We start from the raw sequence: 24,184 nt of genomic DNA on the forward strand, positions 1-24,184 counted from the left end.
TGAATAAAGTGATGCACTCTGAGCTTGTGGGTGCGTTTGGAAATGCGCACCGGGAATGTGGTCAGTTTGTTGAGTGTGCGGGCGGAGAGGTCACAGTGTGCCTTATTTACGAACGACCACAGCTGTGACGCATTCACACCACAGACACCGGGGAGAAATATTTTGGGGAGAAATATTGCAATTCCTTAATCAGTTATATATTTAGATGTGCACACATTTTCAAACAGAACGCAGCTCAAAGGAACTACTAAGTATGTTTCAAACCACCACCACACCATATCTGTGTACCATAGTAATTATTTGAAAAGCTTTCCTTTCTTAACTTTAACTTTTTGTTTTCAAACATGATGCTTTGTAGATCCTGTTAATTTTAACCTTCCAGTAATATTTGTAAAAATAAAATCATCTGTCCTTAGGAGGGAATTATTAAGTGTAGGCCATTTTAAATCTTGCAGATTATCAGTGATTGATATGCAGCTGCTTTGTATGTCCAGGAACAGTTGCTTTATCTGACCATGTGGGGGAGCTAGATGATTGGAAAAACAAGACCATCAAATGTAAACTTTATTCAAATCACTGTGAAATATCACTACTACAAACTCTAAAGTTTGGTTAAAATTATACTCTGATTGCTATATGTGAATCAGACAGACTGACAGATAGACAGACATTTTATTTATTATTTGCATAATATAGCCTATTTTTTAGAAGAGATTCCTGTCATGTCATGTGACAACATTCTTGACCCAGCACTGGATCTTAAGGCAGTGATTCCCAAAGTGTGGGTTCCAGGGGGTCCCCAGCTAAATGATAGTTAGGAACCAAACTGTAACTCAGTATACAAATGGAACCAAATAGATGGGTCTGTAACTCAGAGTGTACAAATGGAACCAAATGGACCCTTATGTTTCTGTAACTCAGAAACCCTAACGGGTCCATTTGGTTCCATTGTTTGTTTGTTTTTTGCCCAACGTTAAACACGTGTTAAAAAGGCGTTAAAGACGTTGTTGGCAGTCTGGGAGATTAAAAAATAAATAAAAAGTTAAATAAGTCCTTGGCGATGGATGAGTATTAAGGAGCTCAATTAATGACGTTTAAATTCATCATATCTCCAGGTGTAGTAGTTATCAATAGAAAGATGGGTAAAGAATTATGAAGGTTTCCTATTATTACATGCCGGTACTATAGGTAGGTATAGGCTAACTTTGGTTTTTAACAAAATGTTGTTGCAAGATCACACAAAACATCCGGGAAAAAAATGAATATATATAACAGACAATGCTGTACTTTGGAGATAAATGTTTATTTGACTATTTAGATTCCACAGCGTGTCTTCAATAAAATAATAACAATTACTTCCACAGCAGGAATCGTCTTTGGAAACCTCCATAGGAAATGGTGACATCATGTAAGGCCTCACTCACACCTTCGCAACAGACTGATGTATGCTTGTTGTATACAAAGGGTGTAATACATCTTGCCCCAATGCATTTCCAATGGGAGTCACATGGTCATGGCCACACTGCACGGACGGCAGTGGCGGAAAGTAACCAAGTACATTTACTCAAGTATTGTACTTAAGTACAATTGTGAGGAATTTGTATACTTTACTTGAGTACTTCCAATACTTCACTTCTACATCGCTACATTTTGGATCCAAATATTGTACTTTTACTCCACTACAATTATTTGAAAACTTTAGTTACTATAGTTACTTTGGAGATTTTAATTTTGATTAGAAAACATGCATTAACCACTTCAGCCCTATATAGCATCTCCTGAATGCTGCCTTCGGGTATGGCGTTGTGTTGGGCATGGGGGGGGGGGGGGGGGGGGATTTGCATTTATTTCACCATAGTACATGCAGTACACTTCAGCCCTATATACATTTCGGCCATTTGAAAATAGCAGATCTACAATATTTATACTTTTACTTAAAGTAAGACATTTGAGTCCTTTTTCCACCACTGATGTACGGTCACGGTATGACACGATGAAATACCAACATAAAGAACAGTGGTGAACAAAGTATTCAACTCTGAGTACTCTAGTCAAAGTATTCAAAGGTGCATGCTTATAGGGCTCAAGTGATTCATCATGCACTTTCCCCCCTGTCCTGGTACTACAGGAAAGTACTATACAGGTATCTGTCTTTTCAGATGTAGGTGAGTATCCAAATAAAGAAATACTGAACTTTAATACAAATACTCAAACAATGTTCACAAGTAATTACTCAAGTAAACGTACTTCGTTACCAAATGATCATATTTGAACTTGGGATGTCCCCCCCCCCTCCCAAATGATCATATGAACTGGAGACGTGACCCCCCTCCCAAATGACACACAAATCATGTGGCGACCCCGACCCACAGGTTGAGAAGCACTGATCTACAGCAAAGCCCCAGTGGTCCATCCAGACATTAAGCAGTGGTTCGGCAGTCACGTCAACACATGCAGAGATGCTTTATGAATCAGAAGTGGAAATGAAAAAAAAAAAAAACCTGAAAACAGGCACACAGCCTGCCTTTTATATAGAATATAAAAACTCTCTCTTTCGCCGTACAATATAATGCTGCATTCAAGTTCAGGAGAATTCGGGAAAAGGCAATTCTCCTGAATGCTGCCTTCGGGTATGGCGTTGTGTTGGGCATGGAGGGGGGGGGGGGGGGGTTTGCATTTATTTCACCATAGTACATGCTGCATTCATGGTCTGGAAAGGGCTTTTTTTTCAGACACGGGTAAAAAGGCAGAGGCTCAAGGCCCCTTTGATGTCTATGTGTGCACGTGCCTGCCACACACAGCCGTCGTTTTCCGCAGTTCAATTTTCATGGACTGGCCCTCAGCCCGTGATTCTACCCTTGTTAGTGTGGCGACACTCAGTGTGGCCTTATTGCCACCTGTTTTCATACCTTTGGACATAGGGATTCGTGAGCCTGCCGTCCGAGTTGACTGCACATCCGAGACGGGCTGGAAAAGATCACAAATGACGTAAGAAAATAATTGCCGAGAAGACATTTGCATCATAGTAATTCACTTAAAGTTAAGCCTTAAAAATATAATGTGAATTTTCTTTTCAAAACTGGTATATTTACAAACTTGCGATGTGTGACTGACGACCCATTGTGAGTTTGTAGATCGGGCTAATTTCAAATGTTTATTTTTAATGTTCACCTATCACAGGCCCAAAAAAGAGACGCCACGTTGAAAGAGGTTAAGTAGCATACTCTATGTGTCAAAAATAAGTGTCGTGACTTGCTTTTTACCCATGGTACTAGGCAGTGGGTGAGTGTGTCGAGTGAGAATTTCATGTAAATGAAAGACAAGCTCTATTTATTTTATACCAATTCACAAGGTATTGACAGTGGCTGGTAATTGGAGATTAAGTTTATTGAATTAAAATGGGGGGGATGTGTGAGTTGGTGCCAGCTAGGGGAAATGTGTGCATCAACTTAACCTGACCTTATGACAGGCCTGGGTTCAGTTGATAATGCAAGTCAAGTCACTCCATTTGTTAGTACGGTTTATATGCAAGAGACATGACTGTGCTATACCTGGAGAGAGTGCTATCTAGGGAGCACACACCACTCGATATGATTTTGTAACATTTCAGAAGCAACTGCAATGTAAAAGATTAGACATTGTTTCAGATATTTTTGTTTTGGAAGAGGAAAATGCCTCAAATCACTGATTATGAGGACATGTCAAAGATGAAAACAATAAAATAAATGCATAACACACATTTGTTTGCTTTGCCCAGCACATTTAGTTAATGACAGCATACTGTAGTATTGCTATACATATGTTGTGTTTAAAAATATGTGTCTTAAAGGACCACTTCACCACTTTTCAACCTATCTTCATATAATAGGTCCGACTCCTCACTAATAATCATGATAAAATGGCACGATTTTTTTCTACTCAGTCTGTGTCTCATAGGAGGCCTGTGGGCAGTTTAGAAACCGTCCTCCAAAAAATATTTTCATTATCGTGAGAACGATGGCTTCCATTTTCGCATTGCAACTTTTCAGGACTAGAAAGCCTGCAGTTTATATTTGCTTGGATTCCCCATCGATGATGTCACTGGAGGATGGTTTCTGAACTGCCCACAGCCCTCCTATGAGACACAGACCGAGGAGAAAGAAATTGCGCCATTTTTTCATGATTATTAGTGAGGACCTATTTTATGAAGATAGGTTGAAAGGTCACAGTGGTCCTTTAAAGGCCCCATGAAATGAAACCGTTTAAATTTGTTCATCACCCATGTCCTGCGATGAATTTCACCTATGTTATAGGTATGCATGTGACATCATCATCATACCTGCAGTTATGCGGGAACGCGGGAATGCGGGAATGCCTGGCAAAAAACTACTTTCTGGCCTTGACAGCCAGAATCTGATTGCATTAAACAACGTTAACAACGTTATAACAGGTATCTATGGTTTGCAGAAAAATACAATGACAATGTTTCTTTCCTCTGGTCACCAGGATGCAGCAGTAGACTAGGAGAAGGAGCAGGAAAACATCTACTGTAAGTTCTATAATATTTGTCAATTGACTATCACAAGATAATAACAACAACAATAATATAATAATTATCGTAGATGTACTGCGGCGCAACACAACACCGTAGACCTCGGCAACCTGATGTTGGATGGAGAGTGTGGAGGGCAGCGACCCAGGAGTCTTAGCTAGACCACACTCGCAGTAACTAACTAATATTATTACACGGCTTGATTGAATGCTTCATTCTGATTGGTCAATCGCCAAATTCAGCGGTCTGTTATTTCTGGATAATGACCACTCCGCTCTATAACAGACCGATGCCTAATCAAACCCTCTGAGCACCTGTCATGTTTCCAACATGACAGCGTTTACATGCACACACAAAACAAATCAATTACAGCTAAGCGTATGCTCTCAAAAATGTTTTTTAAAACATTTGAGCGAGGAATAGACAATGCAGTACCCGGAAATGGATTCTATTTGATCAACTCGCTTCCTTGTTTTACGACTGTGCTGCAGCTGGGCAGACGCTGGCCAAGGTATTTTCCTTACCAAGTAAGGAAATACCTTGTTTTGTTGTGTTTTGGGTCAATTTATTCATTTATGGTAGCTGTGTAATAAGCAGGATAATGTATGGCTGAGTGGTCATTATTTATAGATAAATCACCGACAGGCTGATTATTGATTAACCACCGAAACGAAGCGTCAAAATAAACCATCTTAGTTTGAATTTACAATTAGGCATGTGATTTCCATGTAAGTTAAAGTTTTTGGTTTTTTTAAACAGGTTCTGCTTAACTTGACAAGATGCCCCAGGCGCCACCCCCGAGATGAAACGACTTTTTACAGGAAACACGTAGATATGTGTAGCCTAAGGGAACTCTCTCTCTAGTCATTTCATGGGGCCTTCAACAAATTAGGCAAGCATACAACAATTAACCTTTTAGTGTAGGAAAGCAATTAACATTGAACAATCTGTAGATGTCTCACCACTGACTGCGTTGACCTGGAGTGTGCCGAGGTGATGGGTGTGATTGTTATGCTACTCGTCACTTTGCTAGGAGTCACCTTGCCCCCTGCAGTGGTGTTGGGTTGCCGCGGGGAGCGGAGTACAGTTCCCATTGTCTCCTTGCTCTCTGAGCCCGAACCAAGTGGCCGGAGTGTCACGACAGGAATGTTGCAGCTCTCCGTGGGCCTCTTGAACTGTGGGCCCAGTAGGTGTATGTGGATCTTATTGTCCTCTGTAGTGATTATGTTAGCATTGGAGTTGGAGTTCTTGATGGACACGGGGACCTTTTCCTTCTCTGGCGTCACCTTGAATACCGCACGGCCTGTGGTTGCTTCCTGGAGCCCGGGCGAGGAGGCGGCAGTTAACTCAGGTACAGGGGTGGTGCTAATTGTAATGATGGACAGCGGTGATGGGGCGCTGTCACAACTTGAGCCCCTGTTGCCTTGCTCTGGAGACTTTGCCCTGGAGATGGTGGTTATGGTGACCGGAGATTTCACTCTGTCAGGGACTGTCTCACCAGCTTTGGCCTTTGAGAACACTGTGGTGGGTTTGGGGACAATGGTGATCCTAGGTTTCTGCAGGCCCAGCGTAGGGATGATGGTCGTGCTGGAGAAGAAGTCTTCTGCTCGAGGGCTGGTGATCTCCAAAGTGGCCGTGCTGTTCTCAGGACTGGGGGTTACTCGTATATGCAGCGGCTGTCCTGGCTTTTGTGACATGGTCAGCTCGGCTGGCTGGCGGAAAGAGAAGTCCCCGTTGAGTTGAGGGTCCATCCGCTGTGGACCGGTCTGCGTGATGGTGATCGCTTCCTTCTTTCTCATCCATGGGATGCTGGATTTCCTCTCCCCGAGTTCTGATGCCGCCGGAGGGTAGCGCTCCAGAACGGTCGGTTTCTTGAGGCCCCTTTGTCTTAGGTTGCTCATAATGTGGTTCTCCTCCAAGACCGACTTTCTGATAAATACCGCCGGCGTTTCGTCCTCGTGGGGCTCACTGGCTGCGGCGTCGGTCTGCACTCCAGTGGAAGTGACGGGAACATCGATCATTCTGCGGCCATTCATGCTGGGCCTCAGCGCACGGCTGTAGCGCTTAGTGGCCTCCAGCTCTTTGGTGAGGTTGGCCACCTCCTGGGTTATGCTGTTTTTCTTTTCCTCTTCCTCGATGAACCTCTGTTTGAGGACCAAGTAGTCCACCTGCAGCTGGGAGAGCTGGTCCTCCTTGTTCATCAGTTCATGGATCTTCTCCTTCAGGGCTTGGACGTCGGTCTGCAGCTCTCTTGTTTTGGTCTCCTCGATTTTGCAGCGCATTCGCAGCTCCGCCTCAGAGTTTACCACCTCGCCCTTTTCTATGGCTTTGTTCCTGGCGATCTGGCACTTCATGTCCTCCAGCAGCTGAGACAGCATGTTTGCTTTGTCCTGCTCTGTCCTGAATTTCTTCTCCAGGAGGTCGTACTCGTCCTCTGTCTTCATCAGATCCCCCTCTACCACTTCAAGTTGTTTGAGACGCTTTTTCAGTCTCTCGATTTCCAGAGTGAGCTCTTTTACCTTGTTGTTGTCGTCATCAGGGATTCTGTTGCTGTCCACATTGGCTGGTCTTTTCAAGAATTCCCTCTCCACCTCCTCCAGTCCATCCATTCTCTTTTTCATCGCACCTACTTTGGTGGTTAACTCCCCACACTTTTCCTCCTCACTTGCAAGTTTAGTTTTGAGTTCATCTTTCTCCTTAGTGAGTGTCGTGAGTTTGACCTCCATTTCTGATTTGAGCTTAAAGAGTTTTTTGCTCTCCTCAATAAGCTTCTCTGTGACCTCCATGACCTTTCCCTGCTCAGCCTTGAACATCTTATTCAGATCGTCACTTTTTTGTTCCTCCTGTTTGAGTCTCTCAGCCATGTTTTTCCTTTCATCCACCAGCATTACTGTAAATGATTTCAGTTTCATAAGGTCGTCTTGCAGGACCAGTTCCGCCTTTTCAAACTTGGACTCTGAGCATTCCAGTTCTTTCATGCGGCTCTTCACAGTCTCCAGCTCTCCAGCCATGTCTTTCACTACATGTTTCTCCTTTTCTAGGTGCACGTGAAGCTGGGAACACTCTGTTTTGCTCCTGTTGAAAGCTACCTCCAGCTTCTCCAGTTCAACCATTCTCTTCTGTAGCTTGTCCACCTCTAGCCTCAACTCCTTGCTGTGATTCTCTTCATCTTGCAGCCTCTTTCTCAATTCCTTGCACTGTGCCTCTGCCTTAGTTATCTCCTCATCCTTGCCTTCCATCTCCAGCACTCGCTTCCTCAGGTTCTCCAGCTCAGCCATGAGAGTGGAGTTCCCACATTCACCCCGGCTCATCTTCTCCCTCAGATCTTGGAGGTCCTGCTCAGACTTCTGCAATGTCCCGTTGCTCTCCTCCAGCTCCTCGATTTGGTTTGCCAGACAAGCCAGCTTCAGCCTGAACTGACTACTCTGGGATTCCCGGTCGGCTAGTTTGGCGGCCATGTCGTCATGCTCCTGGGTGAACTTGGCAGCCCTCTGCTCCAGCTCCGCCTCAAGCTTCAGGACCTTCTGGCTGTCCTCCTTTGCCGCACTGCTGGCTGCCGCCAGCCGCTGCTCCTTCTCTTGGAGCTTCTGTGTGAGATCTTGAATCTTCTGACTCTGCTGGTCAATCTGATCCGCGTGCAGCTGCCGTTCGTCCACCAGCATCAGGGCAAAGGACTTGAGTTTGACCAGCTCTGCTCTCACCTTTTCCAACCGCCGGCTGTGCTCTTTGTCCTTACGAGCCTGGAAGGCCTTCTCCTGTTCCAGCAGCCTTTTTAGTCTGAGAAGACACAGAGGGAAAGGAAATGTGAGATAATGAGAATGATATAACCAAGTACTCATATTTCCACTCTTTTGTGTATGTTCCTCATTTATCAGAAGTTGAAGCTTACAGTATATTTAGGCTAAGAAATTAAAGGGTGGATATAGCAGCATAATTTTCCATACTTATTGTAACTGCATACTGTACACCAGTGGTTTCCAATCCTTTTCATATCAAGGTCCATTATTTATTTGACATTTGAGCCATTGACCACCATTTGATGAGATAGTCTCTCAGACTAATATTTTGTTTTCGTTCGATAAGGTTCTGTCCACCATTCCATGCTGTATTGATGTTTAGTGTACGTTAAGTTCCTATTTATTAGTATCACTATGAAAGCACAGTTTTCATGGGATAACAAGTAAGACGCGCAAACGCTGGAAGCGAACGCAGCTGTGCGTGTGTGTGTGTGGTTGTGTGTGTGTGTGTGTGTGTGTGTGTGTGTGTGTGTGCTACAGCTGCGCCCTCTGGGGTCGGGCGGGTGGTGTCACAGCGGGACAGACAGACAGACACACACACACACACACACAGACAGACAGACATGAGCTGCAGGGTCTCATAGTTAGTGCTCATTGCGTTCGCAATCACTGCGTTCGCAATAATACATACCGGTATATATTTAATATTAATGTTACATCATCGTTCAAATCTTAGTGTTTTGCCCACTTTCAATACCCTCACGGGTAGGGATAGAGCTCGAAACCCGAAAAGACCCGATAACAAGCTTATTGAGTACCCGGTATCAATACGCTTTGGGCTTATCAAGCCTCTTATCGAACATAGCGGACCATGACGTCAACAATCAATACATAAAATCTAATCACCCTCTGGCACAAACATCACGCTGGCACAAACATGTTGGACTAAAAGTGTACTATTGATACTTGCCAACCAGCGCTGCCCGGGTAAACAAAATTACGCTTTTACATGCCAGTTAATAGTTCCTACAAAATGATAGAAAATGCTCGATAGTGGGCTCGATAAGAACCCGGCATGATAAGCCTGATCGATAAGGTGCTCGTTATCAATAAAAAATGAACGAGGTCCATCCTTACTCACGGCCCACCAGTGGGCCCCCGGCCCACACTGGTTGGGAATGGAATCGCTGAAGTACATCCTCTCACGGCTTCTCCCTGGCTTATGAGACTGTCAAAGTTGAGTGCATTAGACCTCTGAGTCTGTGGGCCCGGATGAGTGTGCGAGTGAGCAGGATAAATGGTACGCAGCATGACAGATGACTGGGGGGGGGGGGGGGGGGGCACAGATTAGTGCCTGGATTCTCATGTGATTCTTCTCCCAGCCAGGGGCCAGCAAAGACACTGACACTGGCCAGCCATGCTAAGTAAAGTGCACATCGCTAACATCAACAACATTATTATAGACCAGTGGTGGGAGAAGTACTCACATTATTTTGTTTAAACTAAGTAACACAGCACAATGGAGGAAAAAAAAACACTCCGCTATAAGGTTAATGTATATTTTCTATTTATAATCTAAATCTGAAAAGTAACTAGTGAAAGCTGTCAAACAATTTCAATGAAGTGATGAAGTATATAGACGCAGCCGCTGAGACGCAGTAACCACAGTAACTGTGCTACTACCGACTAATTATGTACACACAAAGGCACATGCTGGAGGGGTTAGCACTGCTAAAGAAAACACAACTCACTTCAAGGGAAAGGCTTGCTCAACTCAAGAAGTTGACAGTCTGTGGGGGCTCAGGTGTATGCTGGGTGCAGATTCAGGGAATATGCACTCTCAGTAATAGTAATATGGGTTATTCCAATGACCAATCACATGTTTTTGCTCCCAATCTGATTCCGATCATCTGCCGAAACCAATTTGTCCCGATCCGATATTTATCTTTTTATCACAATAGTACTGTAGGCTATTACAATATCTGCACATGCACCGAAAGCTTTTAAAAAAGTGAGTACAAAATAATAAAAATGTAGTACTACTGCATAAACAGGTTTTGTACCGTTGCTGTCATGTCCGTGTCACTGTTATAGAGCTGCATGATTATGGCAAAACGTATTATTAAAGGTAATTAAAATAATTACCTTTTTTTTTTTTTTTTTTTAAGATATTTTTTTGCGGCTTACGCCTTTTATTGATTTTTGAAGGGACAGACAGTAGGCTGACAGGAAACGGGAGAGAGATGGGGGGATGACATGCAGTAAAGGCCGTGTCGGGTCCGGGAGTCGAACCCGCGGCACACTGCGACTGGATTACCAGTCCGGTGCCCAGACCGTTACGCTACGGCCTGGGCCTAATTACCTTTTTTAACAAACAAAATCTTATCTTAATGCAAGATTATTCTTATTTTGACTAAAAGCAAAAAAATAAATAAGGTTTTCCAATTCAAACACATAGCAGCCGATCTTTTCCCCCGATTCTGATCTTTTGAAAATCACGTGATCGGATCGGTACACCTCTAATAATAATAATAATAGAATAGTACAATTCTTGTTTAATATACCTGCAGTCAAACCAGACAGACGCAAATACCGACCCTGACGAAGGCCGGCGCGCCAAAACGCGTGTCGGAGTTGATAGTAAAACATCACTTGAGTCAGAGCAAAGACAACCACAGAGCTATACAAAACAAAGATTAACCTAATATTTAATCTACTGTAGGTAATGTCTACTGTGTGTTCAGTAGATGTTTAACCCAAACTCTGCGGGAGTCTCTCCGGACTTCTGCACAAACCCTTGTTGCAGGGAGTCTGACTCTGAAACAGCTATAGGTCCTGTTTTCATATGGAGCATGAATTGAACTGGCACCAAAAAGCCTAAATAGACATTTAAATGGTATTTGGTTGGACTGCATTACTCTGCATGGAAACAAATCGTGAAAAGCATTCTACCTAAAGACATTTCTCAAAAATGAACGTGATGTGCAAAGCAGTCACCAATAGCATTCTACATAATATACTGTTAGAAAAGTGTGTGACGTGCAAATATGCCAACTTGTAAAACTCGGCTAAACTTACCCACGAGTTAGGATGCAAGGCAGGTTGGTCCATATTATCTAATAATAAATGCGTTTTGGGGGATTCTTGCAGGAAGCTGGACTGGAAGCAGAGAAAGCCGGACTATGGCATTAAAGTCTGCATGTGAGCCCCCCTCAGCCCACCCTCGCTCCACTCCAATGGGGAATCAGATCCGTCACATTCCAAGCAGCATGTCATCAGCGGCAGGACAATGCAAGGTGAATGTTGTGTTTTAGGAGAGCGCCGCTCTTAGCTCCACACTGCTTGGTGATGTCATTTAGTCCATATATGGCACAGAATGGCACTTGCCCTCTTTTTGGTGGAAAAGGGAGGGAGGAGGAGGGGCTCTGCATCAGGCCAGGAAGGAGGGAGTCTGCATTTTCCCAGGGTGGGAGCAGGCAAACAAGGGCCAGCAGTGCAAGTGAAATAATCGCATTCGGCAGGTGTTAAATACACCAGTGGAACCGAAAGTGAGGTCTAAAGTGATAGTGTCACAATCATTTTAACCACTTTAACCATATTTTATACTTTGGCTGTTCAAAGATTGCAGATAGCCTATACAAGCACATACATCTTAATTCTTTATTTCTTTTGAAAGCGAACATTTTAAACTCAAATGTAACCTGGAGGTCCCAATAACATAATTGTGGGGGACCTTGACATGAAAACGTTTGAGGACTTTCGTTTGAGGACTCACTGAAATACAACATTTGCATATTTTGGTGTTGGATTTTCTTATCCAAACTGTTGCTCTATTCCGGCCTGTCTGTCTCGCCGGCCCGGCAGCGTTTCCATAGAAACGAGGTGACAATGCAAGAGGAGAGTCTTGTTGCGGGCCGTGACAATGGCAGACCCCTCGCTGCACATCCCCCTTCATTAGAATCTGGTGTGTCGCTCGCTGCAGAAAGAGTCATTGCAACCGCATGGATTTTCAGTAGCTGCGTCTATTCAACACATAGTAACTAATATCCAGGTTCAGTCAGATAACTCACGCATAGATTGAACAAATACTTATGATCGAATGAGAATACAAGTGTGCATATAACATTTTATCTTGGTGTTTGGCTCCGCTACATTTTCCTCCCTGCTCGGCACAATTATACAACCATCATTAACTATTATGAACATGGAGACAGATATACAATAACAACCCCCCCATGGGGAACATAAATAGCAGGGCCCACCGGTGGTGCTGGGGTGGCGGTGGGACCAAACAGTGTATAACAACACCAGGAACACATATGGAAGGAAGGAACGCAGGAAGAATCCAGATTTAGGTGACCTTAAATACCCCGCCCAATTGGTCAGCTGATTGCCAGGCCAGCGAATGACATGTGCCTGTGGCGGCGGGTCTTGCATAACACTGAATGAGCCTTGAGTATATCTGACTAAACTAACTCTGCAAGCTATACATATCATTCATTCGTTTGTTCTATCTATGAGAGTATGCAAATGTTATGGGTCCATTCAAATGCGTTTGTATACTCTCCGACTTAGGAATGGATCAATTTATGACCGAGCATTTTACTGTGTATGAGATCATGAATGTGGACTGACAGTGCAGCTTTTAGCAGCAAGTGATATGGATTTCTGCCACTGAAATACGGTATAGTAGTGCTGTGTGTGTGTGTGTGTGTGTGTGTGTGTGTGTGTGTGTGTGTGTGTGTGTGTGTGTGTGTGTGTGTGTGTGTGTATGTGCGCGTGCGTGCGTGCGTGCACACTGTGCATGCTGTTCACAATTCTAAATCATAGCTTAAATGCAATAATTACAGTAAAAAAATGCTTCATTAATAGCTTGCAACATGTGGGTCGCGCAAATTTCAGCGCTTGCATTACACAAGACCGTTTGACGGAAGCATTTCAAAATTGTGCAAGCCACATAATAGTCTGTCTCAACAGACTATAATGTGCACCATAACCATTCAGCTATAAGCGTTCATCCACCTATTTGATCTGATCTGCCCCGGCAATATTTACTAACACATAGTTTTCGCTGAATGTAAATATGCAATGTGATATGTAAAGATGACTGATATACTCGGCTGTTGTTAGCTACAGTGTATACAGTAATATAACTTCTAGCAGCTGGTGTTTCTCCTGAACGTCTGTCTGTCCCCCTGCCTACAGACCTATATTTATAGTGTCTGTCCCCCTGGCTACAGACCTATATTTATAGTGTCTGTCCCCCTGCCTACAGACCTATATTTATAGTGTCTGTCCCCCTGCCTATACAGACCTATATTCATAGTGTCTGTCCCCCTGCCTATACAGACCTATATTCATAGTGTCTGTCCCCCTGCCTATAGAGACCTATATTCATAGTGTCTGTCCCCCTGGCTACAGACCTATATTCATAGTGTCTGTCCCCCTGCCTACAGACCTATTCATAGTGTCTGTCCCCCTGCCTATACAGACCTATATTCATAGTGTCTGTCCCCCTGGCTACAGACCTATATTCATAGTGTCTGTCCCCCTGCCTACAGACCTATCATAGTGTCTGTCCCCCTGCCTATACAGACCTATATTCATAGTGTCTGTCCCCCTGCCTACAGACCTATATTCATAGTGTCTGTCCCCCTGCCTACAGACCTATTCATAGTGTCTGTCCCCCTGCCTATACAGACCTATATTCATAGTGTCTGTCCCCCTGCCTACAGACCTATATTCATAGTGTCTGTCCCCCTGCCTACAGACCTATTCATAGTGTCTGTCCCCCTGCCTATACGTACAGACCTATATTCATAGTGTCTGTCCCCCTGCCTATACGTACAGACCTATATTCATAGTGTATGTCCCCCTGCCTATACAGACCTATATTCATAGTGTCTGTCCCCCTGCCTACAGACCTATATTTGTATGTCCCCCTGCCTACAGACCTATTCATAGTGTCTGTCCCCCTGCCTACAGACCTATATTCATAGTGTCTGTCCCCCTGCCTACAGACAAACAGGCAAACCAATGTCCCGCAAGGGACAATAAAGCTAACCTTGAGACCTATTCATAGTGTCTGTCCTCCTGCCTACAGACCTATTCATAGTGTCTGTCCCCCTGCCTACAGACCTATTCATAGTGTCTGTCCCCCTGCCTACAGACCTATTCATAGTGTCTGTCCCCCTGCCTACAGACCTATTCATAGTGTCTGTCCCCCTGCCTATACAGACCTATATTCATAGTGTCTGTCCTGTCATCATGACATACACATTACACACTGTAGGCCAGTGGTTTTCAAATAGTGGTCCGGGGACCACCAGTGGTCCTTGAGGTGGTTCCAGGTGGTGAATCCATCCTCTTCGGATCAAATAGTAAACTCAGCAAGGCAGATGGCTTCTTGGTTAGAGTGGGTGACAATATTATCACACGAAAAGATCAAATTACCTACCTAGGTTCCATCCTGGAGGCTAATCTTTCCGGTGATAAAATGGCCACCAACGTAATCAAAAAAGTCAATCAAAGAACAAGATTCCTTTACAGGATCTCCTCACTGGTCAGCAAAAACACCTTGAAGACCTTAACAGGAGCCCTTGTACAAGGTTTCTTTGACTATGCATCCACCTCTTGGTACCACAGCACCTCAAAGGCCCTTAAAACAAGGCTCCAGACCTCCCAAAACAAACTGGTCAGGCTCCTACTTGGCCTCACCCCCCGAACCCACCTCTCACCCCTGCCCACTTTGACAGGCTGGGATGGCTTAGGGTCGTCGACAGAGTACAGCATCTTGCAATGGGTCTGGTCCACAAGATTCGATACACCACCAAGATACCCATGTACCTGTCTAAATACTTCCTTAATGTAAACGAAGTCCACACCCACAACACCAGAGGGAGTGCAACAAACCATGTACAACCCAGATTCGGCACAAACAAGGGACTAAATTCTTTTCGCTCCTATGCCACCAAAATGTGGAACGCCCTACCAACAGTCATTAAGACATGTGAATCCCTTGACTCCTTCAAAACCGCTCTCAAAGGGCACCTACGGATGGCTGCAATTCGAAACTGGCCTCTGTAAAATCTGAATCCCCCCCACCCCCCCCACCCCATTTCCCTCACTGTAGGCTATATTGTATATTTTCCAGTGCTTGTATATTTTCCCTTTTTTGCTTCCCATATGATGAATTCCTGTTCTGTTCTTTAGCTACATAGAAATGTCTATTTGTATGTCTCTAAATGGTTGTATGTCTTTAAATGTTTTGATGAATTGAACAATGTGGACCCTGTTGTAAACAAGTGTAATGCTTAATTGGGTCGTCCACTCACAGTTGACAGTCTTTGTATTGAGTTTGTGCTTAAAATGTACTGTAAATTCTACAAACTGTTAATAAATATTTCAATCAATCAATCAATCAGTCTCCAGCTAAATTATGGACAGTTGCTAACCAAATGAACCCTTGTAGATCTTTACATCTTGAGAGCGTAATTCTTCTTCTTTTTCTTTTTTTACACTCTCAAGAGTTAAATTCCTGTTAAACATCTGCAATACAGCATGGAACTGTGGATAAAATCTTATCCAACGATAACAAAATGTTTTTTTCGTTTTGGGTCTGAGAGGCCAAATGTCATCAAATGGTGGTCTGTAGCTCAAATGCTGAATAAATAATCGACCTTGATGTGAAAAGGGTTGATAGTGAAAGTCTTGTAGTGGACGAACATTCTTCGTCATAGTTTTAGTTGACGAAATGAACACTGGTGAGACTTAATCCTAGCTGAGCCCATCAGAGCAAACACAGCAGGCCTGGAGATGCGGATGTCATTTCTATCTTAAGTCACAGTTAACCATAACATTCTGCACCAATGAGGAATGCCCATTTGTTGTTTGAATTCTCTGGGTGAGTCACTCCAGTGTTGTGATTCATGAAAGGAACATAACTCTAATACTGTAATGCCTTAACAACCATCTAAGCCCTATTTTATACTTCTGTGTGCAGCTGTGTCATGTGGTGAAAATAGCTGATCTACAAGCTGCTCCTAATGCGTTATAACGCAACAAGTTGAGAGCTGCTGTATCGTTTACTTTTGGAAACTTTTGGAAAACATTTGCAAATTAGGGACATCGGGGTGACAGGTTAACTGTGGTTAAAATGTTCCTGCTCCCTGTTGAAAGTGTTGGTAAAGAGTTGTTTACTCCTGTGTGGCTACATTGACGCTAAAACGATAACGCAAAAAGCCAGGAGGCTTGTTTCCATTGTGGTCCTACGTATTCAATTAATTATGGGACAGTTAAGTTATAGGGATCACATGTGTAAGCGTGTTCACTTATTATTAGACAAAGCACAGAGCCTCAGATCGTTCTGGATTGCTTGTTTCTTAGAACAGTCAGTGGTTATCAAACAAAGTGGGGTCCGGGGGGACCCCCAGTTCTTGAGAGTGTTCCACAGGGTCCCCTAGCTAAATGATTGACCAAATGGATCCTTGCGAGTCTCTAACTTTGATAGTGTAGAAAACCCGTAAGCATTCCATTTGTAGCCTATACATTCTCAGAGTTTTGGGGGTCCGTATACGTGGTCCTAAACTGGGAGTCCTTGAAATTAAATTTATTTTGAGAACCACTGTCTTATAAATGATGTCATTCCCTTTGTGTGTTTAGGGCTGCTGTGATATCAGCTGTGGTACATTTCCCGTCCAGACTGACTCCGACATACAGGAATGTGTTATGATACAGCGGTGGCACTCCATAGGGGTGGGGGGGGGGGGGGGGGGGGGGGGGGGGGGGAGGAGTGCAGTGTCAAAGCTGTGATATCATTTCAAGGACCTCCGCTTGATATACATTGTATACAGTATATGGTCATGAACCCCCATTTGATACCATTCTTTATTTCTGGGACCCCAGTCCCACTGTTAATTTAACTCTGAGAGCGTACAAATGGATTTAGTTCCATTTGTCCTTTTGTACTGCCTTTTCTCCCAAAAGAGAAAGTTGTTTTTTTAGCATGGCTGCAAAAGGTACATGGAGGTGCAGTGTATTATGGCAGCTACACAGCTAAAGCCAATGTACTGTAAATGTAATGCTAAACATCATTATACAGTATAGTACTGTACCTTGTTGTACGGCAAATAACAAAAAAGCTTGTAGATTGGCTGTTTTCGCCAAATGCATGCCAATTTGTCAACTTTTTTTTTTTGCAGAATGTTCGCATTATGTGACATTTCCAGACTATACACTTCACTTCTTATTCTTATTCTTATTCTTCTTTTTGTTATTTGTTATAACAATTATTGTTGATTTATTTATTTTAGATGGTGGATTTCTCCCTTTAGAAAAATAGTTCATATGGTGGGAAGCATTCCTCAGACTTATCAAGTGAAGCGAGCCTCGCCAGGCAGCTCTATCCTGTTCAGCATCAGCATGTTGAATGGAGTCCTTTGATGCAATATTTCACAGAGTTGTCTGACGCACAGCGCCAGGTATTTGAAATTTCATGCTGTATGGACAGCAGATGCGAACACATTGGAGGTGCATTTATAATACAATTAAATTCTTGTCGTCCAGAAAACACATTGAACCATGTGCAAACGTCATTCTGCGCCAAGTCTCAAACACTTAAACCAGGTGTCTCCGACGTTTTTTCAGACCAAGGACCTCCTAGCTGAGAGAGAGATGAAGGCATGAAGCAGGGACCCACGATGAAGCAGGGATTCACTTGCAAGTTGAGACCCCATAAAAATCTCACATACTGTATGGGTCCTGACCCATTGCTTGGGAATTCAAACACTGTTGTGTTGTGTGTAGTTCTGTGTGGATCATATCTGTGTTGATGGAACCATCATCCATGGAGCGTTAGATAAGGCATTCACTATCACAGCAATCTGCTGAGGGCCTTATCTGAGGCTCCTAGCATGCAAAAAAACAACGTGCTAAACTTGTCGAGAAGACAGAGAAAAAAACGGTTCTCCATATGACAATTAAACCTTGCTTCAGTCAGATAACTCACAAATAGATTTAACCAATATTTATTATAGAATGAGAATAAAGTGAGCATATAAAATTATCTTGGCGTTCGGCACTGCTACATTTTTCTCTCCGCTCGGCACAATTAAACACCATTAAACATTAAGAGCAGCGAGATAGATATACAATAACAACCCCCCATGGGGAACATAAATAGCAGAGCCCACCGGTGGTACTGGGGTGGTGGTGGTGGGAAAAAACATCACATAAAAACCAGGAAACACATGCAGAAGGAAGGCAGGAAGAGCATGCAGTCTAGGGCATAGATATTCAGTATTCAAGTCCGACGTCATTTTGTAGTGCTACGTTACGTCCGGGTCCAAGTGGCACCAGCTCCCGTCCGCATCCCATTGTAAATAGAATATCTAAACGCGTGAATCTTTTTAAATTGACGTTATTTTTCAGAAAGGAAGCCATAGAGGGTTAAAATGGGTCTTAATGCTTCCAACTCGAGTAGACTGATTAATGTTTTGTACAAGTGTCCATGACAACAAAAATATATGATGTGGAGACAATAAAGACTATTATTAAGGGACCAAGAAGACACGCAGTGACTTTGGTCACTTCTTGTTTTTGTAGTTTTTTTTCTTCTTCTTCTCCTTCCGCCAAAAATAGCTGTTCTGACTGAACCGTGCAGTCGCTTTTCGTGAAACTCGGTAATCTGGTAGAGGGCCATGCCAAACGGTGACTATGTGAAGCCCATGACCATTGGCCAAATGGTGGCGCTATAGCACTGAAAATTGAAAATTAAGTTAAAATGCAAACTTTGAATGTGCATATCTCATGAACCGTTATACCGTTGCCAATGACACTTTGATTCACATATTTGTCTCCTCATGCCGAACAACTTCCATATGCTGACTTTTGACCTCTGACCTTTAGATTACCCACCATTTTGAATTATATGAAAACCATTTAAAATGTATCTCCTCCCAGAATCTTTGATCAAAATGCACAAAAACGTCTACACTTGAACTTTGGACTTATACGAACAAAAAATCGTAACAGATTTCTTTTAAGTGAAAAAATGAAGTTTTTATGACCCAATAATAAAATGTTGTCTTGTGAAACCTCTCATGCAACCAATACGTCTTCCAAATACGGTTGGCAGAGCTAATACCTATACTGCATGTTACTGTATAGAATGAGTCAACTGACAGAGTCTGCTTAGCTCAGTCGGTAGAGCTCTCACCTTTGGACCACAGGGTCACTGGTTCAAATCCAGGTAGTGACAACTCAGCCTGTGATTATTTGTGCATATTGTTCTCTCTCTCTCTGTCTATCTCTATATCTCTATCTCTCTATCTCTCTCTCTCTCTAATAGAGATACTAGTAACTGTAATAGAGTAATAAGTCTAATAGTGTAATAGTGTAATAAGTGTAATAGTAGTGCAATAGTGTAATAGTGAAATTGTGTATTAAGTCTAAATTTGTAATAGTGTAATAAGTGTATTTAGTGTAATAAGTGTAATAAGTGTATTTAGTGTAATAGTGTAATAGTAGTGTAATATAAGTGTAATAGTGTAATATTGTAATAAGTCTAATAGTGTAATAGTAGTGTCATAGTGTAATAAGTGTAATAGTGTAATAGTGTAATAAGTGTAATAGTGTAATAGTAGTGTAATAGTGTAATAAGTGTAATAGTGTAATAGTAGTGTAATAGTGTAATAAGTGTAATAGTGTAATAGTGTAATAAGTGTAATAGTGTAATAGTAGTGTAATAGTGTAATAAGTGTAATAGTGTAATAGTAGTGTAATAGTGTAATAAGTGTAATAGTGTAATAGTGTAATAAGTGTAATAGTGGTGTAATAGTGTAATAAGTGTATTCTGTCTTCTCTCTCTCTCTCTCTCTCTCTCTCTCTCTCTCTCTCTCTCTCCACCCCCCCTCTCTCTGTCTCTCTCTCTCCACCCCCCTCTCTCTCTCTCTCTGTCTCCACTCTCTCTCTCTGTCTCCACCCTCTCTCTCTGTCTCAACACTCTCTGTCTTCTCTCTGTCTCCACACTCTGTCCTCTCTCTCTGTCTCAACACTCTCTGTCTTCTCTCTGTCTCCACACTCTCTGTCCTCTCTCTGTCTCCACACTCTCTGTCCTCTCTCTGCCTCAACACTCTCTGTCCTCTCTCTGTCTCCACACTCTGTCCTCTCTCTGTCCTCTCTCTGTCCTCTCTGTCTCCACACTCTGTCCTCTCTCTGTCCTCTCTGTCTCCACACTCTGTCCTCTCTCTGTCTCCACACTCTCTGTCCTCTCTCTGTCTCCACACTCTCTGTCTCCACACTCTGTCCTCTCTCTGTCCTCTCTGTCTCCACACTCTGTCCTCTCTCTGTCTCCACACTCTCTGTCCTCTCTCTGTCTCCACACTCTCTGTCCTCTCTCTGTCTCCACACTCTCCTCTCACTGTCTCCACACTCTCTGTCCTCTCTCTGTCTCCACACTCTCCTCTCACTGTCTCCACACTCTCTGTCCTCTCTCTGTCTCCACACTCTCTGTCCTCTCTCTGTCTCCACACTCTCTGTCCTCTCTCTGTCTCCACACTCTCCTCTCACTGTCTCCACACTATCTGTCCTCTCTCTGTCTCCACACTCTCTGTCCTCTCTCTGTCCTCTCTCTGTCTCCACACTCTCTGTCCTCTCTCTGTCCTCTCTGTCTCCACACTCTCTGTCCTCTCACTGTCTCCACACTCTCCTCTCACTGTCTCCACACTCTCTGTCCTCTCTCTGTCTCCACACTCTCTGTCCCTGTGTCTCTCTGTCCCTGTCTCCACACTCTGTCCTCTCTGTCTCTCTCGCTCTCTCTCCACTCTCTCTCTGTCTCCACCCTCTCTCTTTGTCTCCACCCTCTCTCTCTCTCTCTCTCTCTCTCTCTCTCTCTCTGTCTCCACACTCTCTGTCCTCTCTCTGTCTCCACACTCTCTGTCCTCTCTCTGTCCTCTCTCTGTCTCCACACTCTCTGTCCTCTCTCTGTCCTCTCACTGTCTCCACACTCTCTGTCCTCTCTCTGTCTCCACACTCTGTCCTCTCTGTCTCTATCGCTCTCTCTCCACTCTCTCTCTGTCTCCACCCTATCTCTTTGTCTCCACCCTCTCTCTCTCTCTCTCTCTCTCTCTCTCTCTCCACACTCTCTGTCCTCTCTCTCTCTCTGTCTCTCTCTCTCTATCTCCTTGGTCCCGCCTTATCGCTGCTTGCAGCTATATTTAAGGGACCAAGAAGACACGCAGTGACTTTGGTCACTTCTTGTTTTTGTGTTTATTTTTCTTCTTCTCCTTCCGCCAAAAATAGCTGTTCTGACTGAACCGTGCAGTCGCTTTTCGTGAAACTCGGTAATCTGGTAGAGGGCCATGCCAAACGGTGACTATGTGAAGCCCATGACCATTGGCCAAATGGTGGCGCTATAGCACTGAAATTGAAAATTAAGTTGAAAATGCAAACTTTGAATGTACATATCTCATGAACCGTTTGACCGTTGGCAATGACACTTTGATACACATATGTGTCTCCTCATGCCGAACAACTTCCATATGCTGACTTTTGACCTCTGACCTTTAGATTACCCGCCATTTTGAATTATATGAAAACCATTAAAAATCTATCTTCTCCCAGGATCTTTGATCAAAATGCACAAAAACGTCTACACTTGAACTTTGAACTTATACGAACAAAAAATCGTAACAGATTTCTTTTAAGTGAAAAAATGAAGTTTTTATGAGCCAATAAAAAATATTCTGTCTTGTGAAACCTCTCATGCAACCAATACGTCTTCCAAATACGGTTGGCAGAGCTAATACCTATACTGCATGTTACTGTATAGAATGAGTCAACTGACAGAGTCTGCTTAGCTCAGTCGGTAGAGCTCTCACCTATGGACCACAAGGTCACTGGTTCAAATCCGGTTAGCGACATTCTTATTTGTGCATATTGCTCTCTCTCTCTCTCTCTCTCTCTCTCTCTCTCTCTCTCTCTATATCTATCTCTATATCTATCTCTCTCTCTAATAGAGATACTAGTAACTGTAATAGAGTAATAAGTCTAATAGTGTAATAAGTGTATTTAGTGTAATAGTGTAATAGTGTAATAAGTGTATTAGTGTAATAGTGCAATAAGTGTAATAGTAGTGTAATAAGTGTAATAGTGTAATATTGTAATAAGTCTAATAGTGTAATAGTGTAATAGTGTAATAGTGTAATAAGTGTAATAGTGTAATAGTGTAATAGTGTAATAGTAGTGTAATAGTGTAATAAGTGTAATAGTGTAATAGTAGTGTAATAGTGTAATAAGTCTAATAGTGTAATAGTGCAATAAGTGTAATAGTAGTGTAATAAGTGTAATAGTAGTGTAATAAGTGTAATAGTGTAATATTGTAATAAGTCTAATAGTGTAATAGTGTAATAGTGTAATAGTGTAATAAGTGTAATAGTGTAATAGTGTAATAGTGTAATAGTAGTGTAATAGTGTAATAAGTGTAATAGTGTAATAGTAGTGTAATAGTGTAATAAGTGTAATAGTGTAATAAGTGTAATAATAGTAATAGTGTAATAGTAGTGTAATAGTGTAATAAGTCTAATAGTGTAATAGTGTAATAGTAGTGTAATAGTGTAATAAGTCTAATAGTGTAATAGTGTAATAAGTGTAATTAGTGTAATAGTAGTGTAATAGTGTAATAAGTCTAATAGTGTAATAGTGTAATAAGTGTAATAAGTGTACTAAGTGTAATAGTAGTGTAATAGTGTAATAAGTGTAATAGTGTAATTAGTGTAATAGTAGTGTAATAGTGTAATGAGTCTAAATTTGTAATAGTGTACTATTAGTGTAATAGTAGTGTAATAGTGTAACATAAGTGTAATAGTGTAATATTGTTAAAAGTCTAATAGTGTAATAGTGTAATAGTAGTGTAATAGTGTAATAAGTCTAATAGTGTAATAGTGCAATAAGTGTAATAGTAGTGTAATAAGTGTAATAGTGTAATATTGTAATAAGTCTAATAGTGTAATAGTGTAATAGTGTAATAGTGTAATAAGTGTAATAGTGTAATAGTGTAATAGTGTAATAGTAGTGTAATAGTGTAATAAGTGTAATAGTGTAATAGTAGTGTAATAGTGTAATAAGTGTAATAGTGTAATAAGTGTAATAATAGTAATAGTGTAATAGTAGTGTAATAGTGTAATAAGTCTAATAGTGTAATAGTGTAATAGTAGTGTAATAGTGTAATAAGTCTAATAGTGTAATATTGTAATAGTAGTGTAATAGTGTAATAAGTGTAATAGTGTAATAAGTGTAATAATAGTAATAGTGTAATAGTAGTGTAATAGTGTAATAAGTCTAATAGTGTAATAGTGTAATAGTAGTGTAATAGTGTAATAAGTCTAATAGTGTAATAGTGTAATAGTAGTGTAATAGTGTAATAAGTGTATTTAGTGTAATAGTGTAATAGTGTAATAGTGTAATATTAGTGAATTAGTGTAATAGTAGTGTAATAGTAGTGTAATAGTGTAATAGTAGTGTAATAGTGTAATAAGTCTAATAGTGTAATAGTAGTGTAATAGTGTAATAAGTCTAATAGTGTAATAGTAGTGTAATAGTGTAATAAGTGTAATAGTGTAATAAGTGTATTCTGTCCTCTCTCTGTCTCCACTCTCTCTGTCCTCTCTCTGTCCTCTCACTGTCTCCACACTCTCTGTCCTCTCTCTGTCTCCACACTCTCTGTCCTCTCTCTGTCTCCACACTCTGTCCTCTCACTGTCTCCACACTCTGTCCTCTCTCTGTCTCCACACTCTGTCCTCTCACTGACTCCACACTCTGTCCTCTCTCTGTCTCCACACTCTGTCCTCTCACTGTCTCCACACTCTGTCCTCTCACTGTCTCCACACTCTGTCCTCTCACTGTCTCCACACTCTGTCCT

The 24,184-nt window shown here is 42.3% G+C and overlaps 1 protein-coding gene across 7 annotated transcripts in view; it reads right to left on the reverse strand.

Moving 5' to 3' along the window:
* filip1b (filamin A interacting protein 1b) overlaps window positions 1-24,184 on the reverse strand; it is a 68,762-nt gene that overhangs the window by 5,232 nt on the left and 39,346 nt on the right. For 3 of the 7 annotated variants that reach the window (XM_083790826.1, XM_083790825.1, XM_083790830.1), the window contains 2 exons: window positions 5,494-8,308; window positions 2,443-2,967 (listed from right to left, as the gene is read on the reverse strand). In XM_083790826.1, the coding sequence (XP_083646952.1) occupies window positions 2,773-2,967; window positions 5,494-8,308 (3,010 nt within the window). In that variant the 3' untranslated portion in view covers window positions 2,443-2,772. Of the gene's footprint in view, window positions 1-2,442; window positions 2,968-3,551; window positions 3,617-4,428; window positions 4,500-5,493; window positions 8,309-11,346; window positions 11,490-24,184 lie in introns of those variants that run through there. The other 4 variants (XM_083790827.1, XM_083790831.1, XM_083790828.1 and 1 more) reach the window with 4 other exon arrangements.

This window comes from Protomyctophum parallelum, assembly GCF_964188405.1.
Source record: "Protomyctophum parallelum genome assembly, chromosome: 19".
NCBI classification, from domain to species: Eukaryota; Metazoa; Chordata; class Actinopteri; order Myctophiformes; family Myctophidae; genus Protomyctophum; species Protomyctophum parallelum.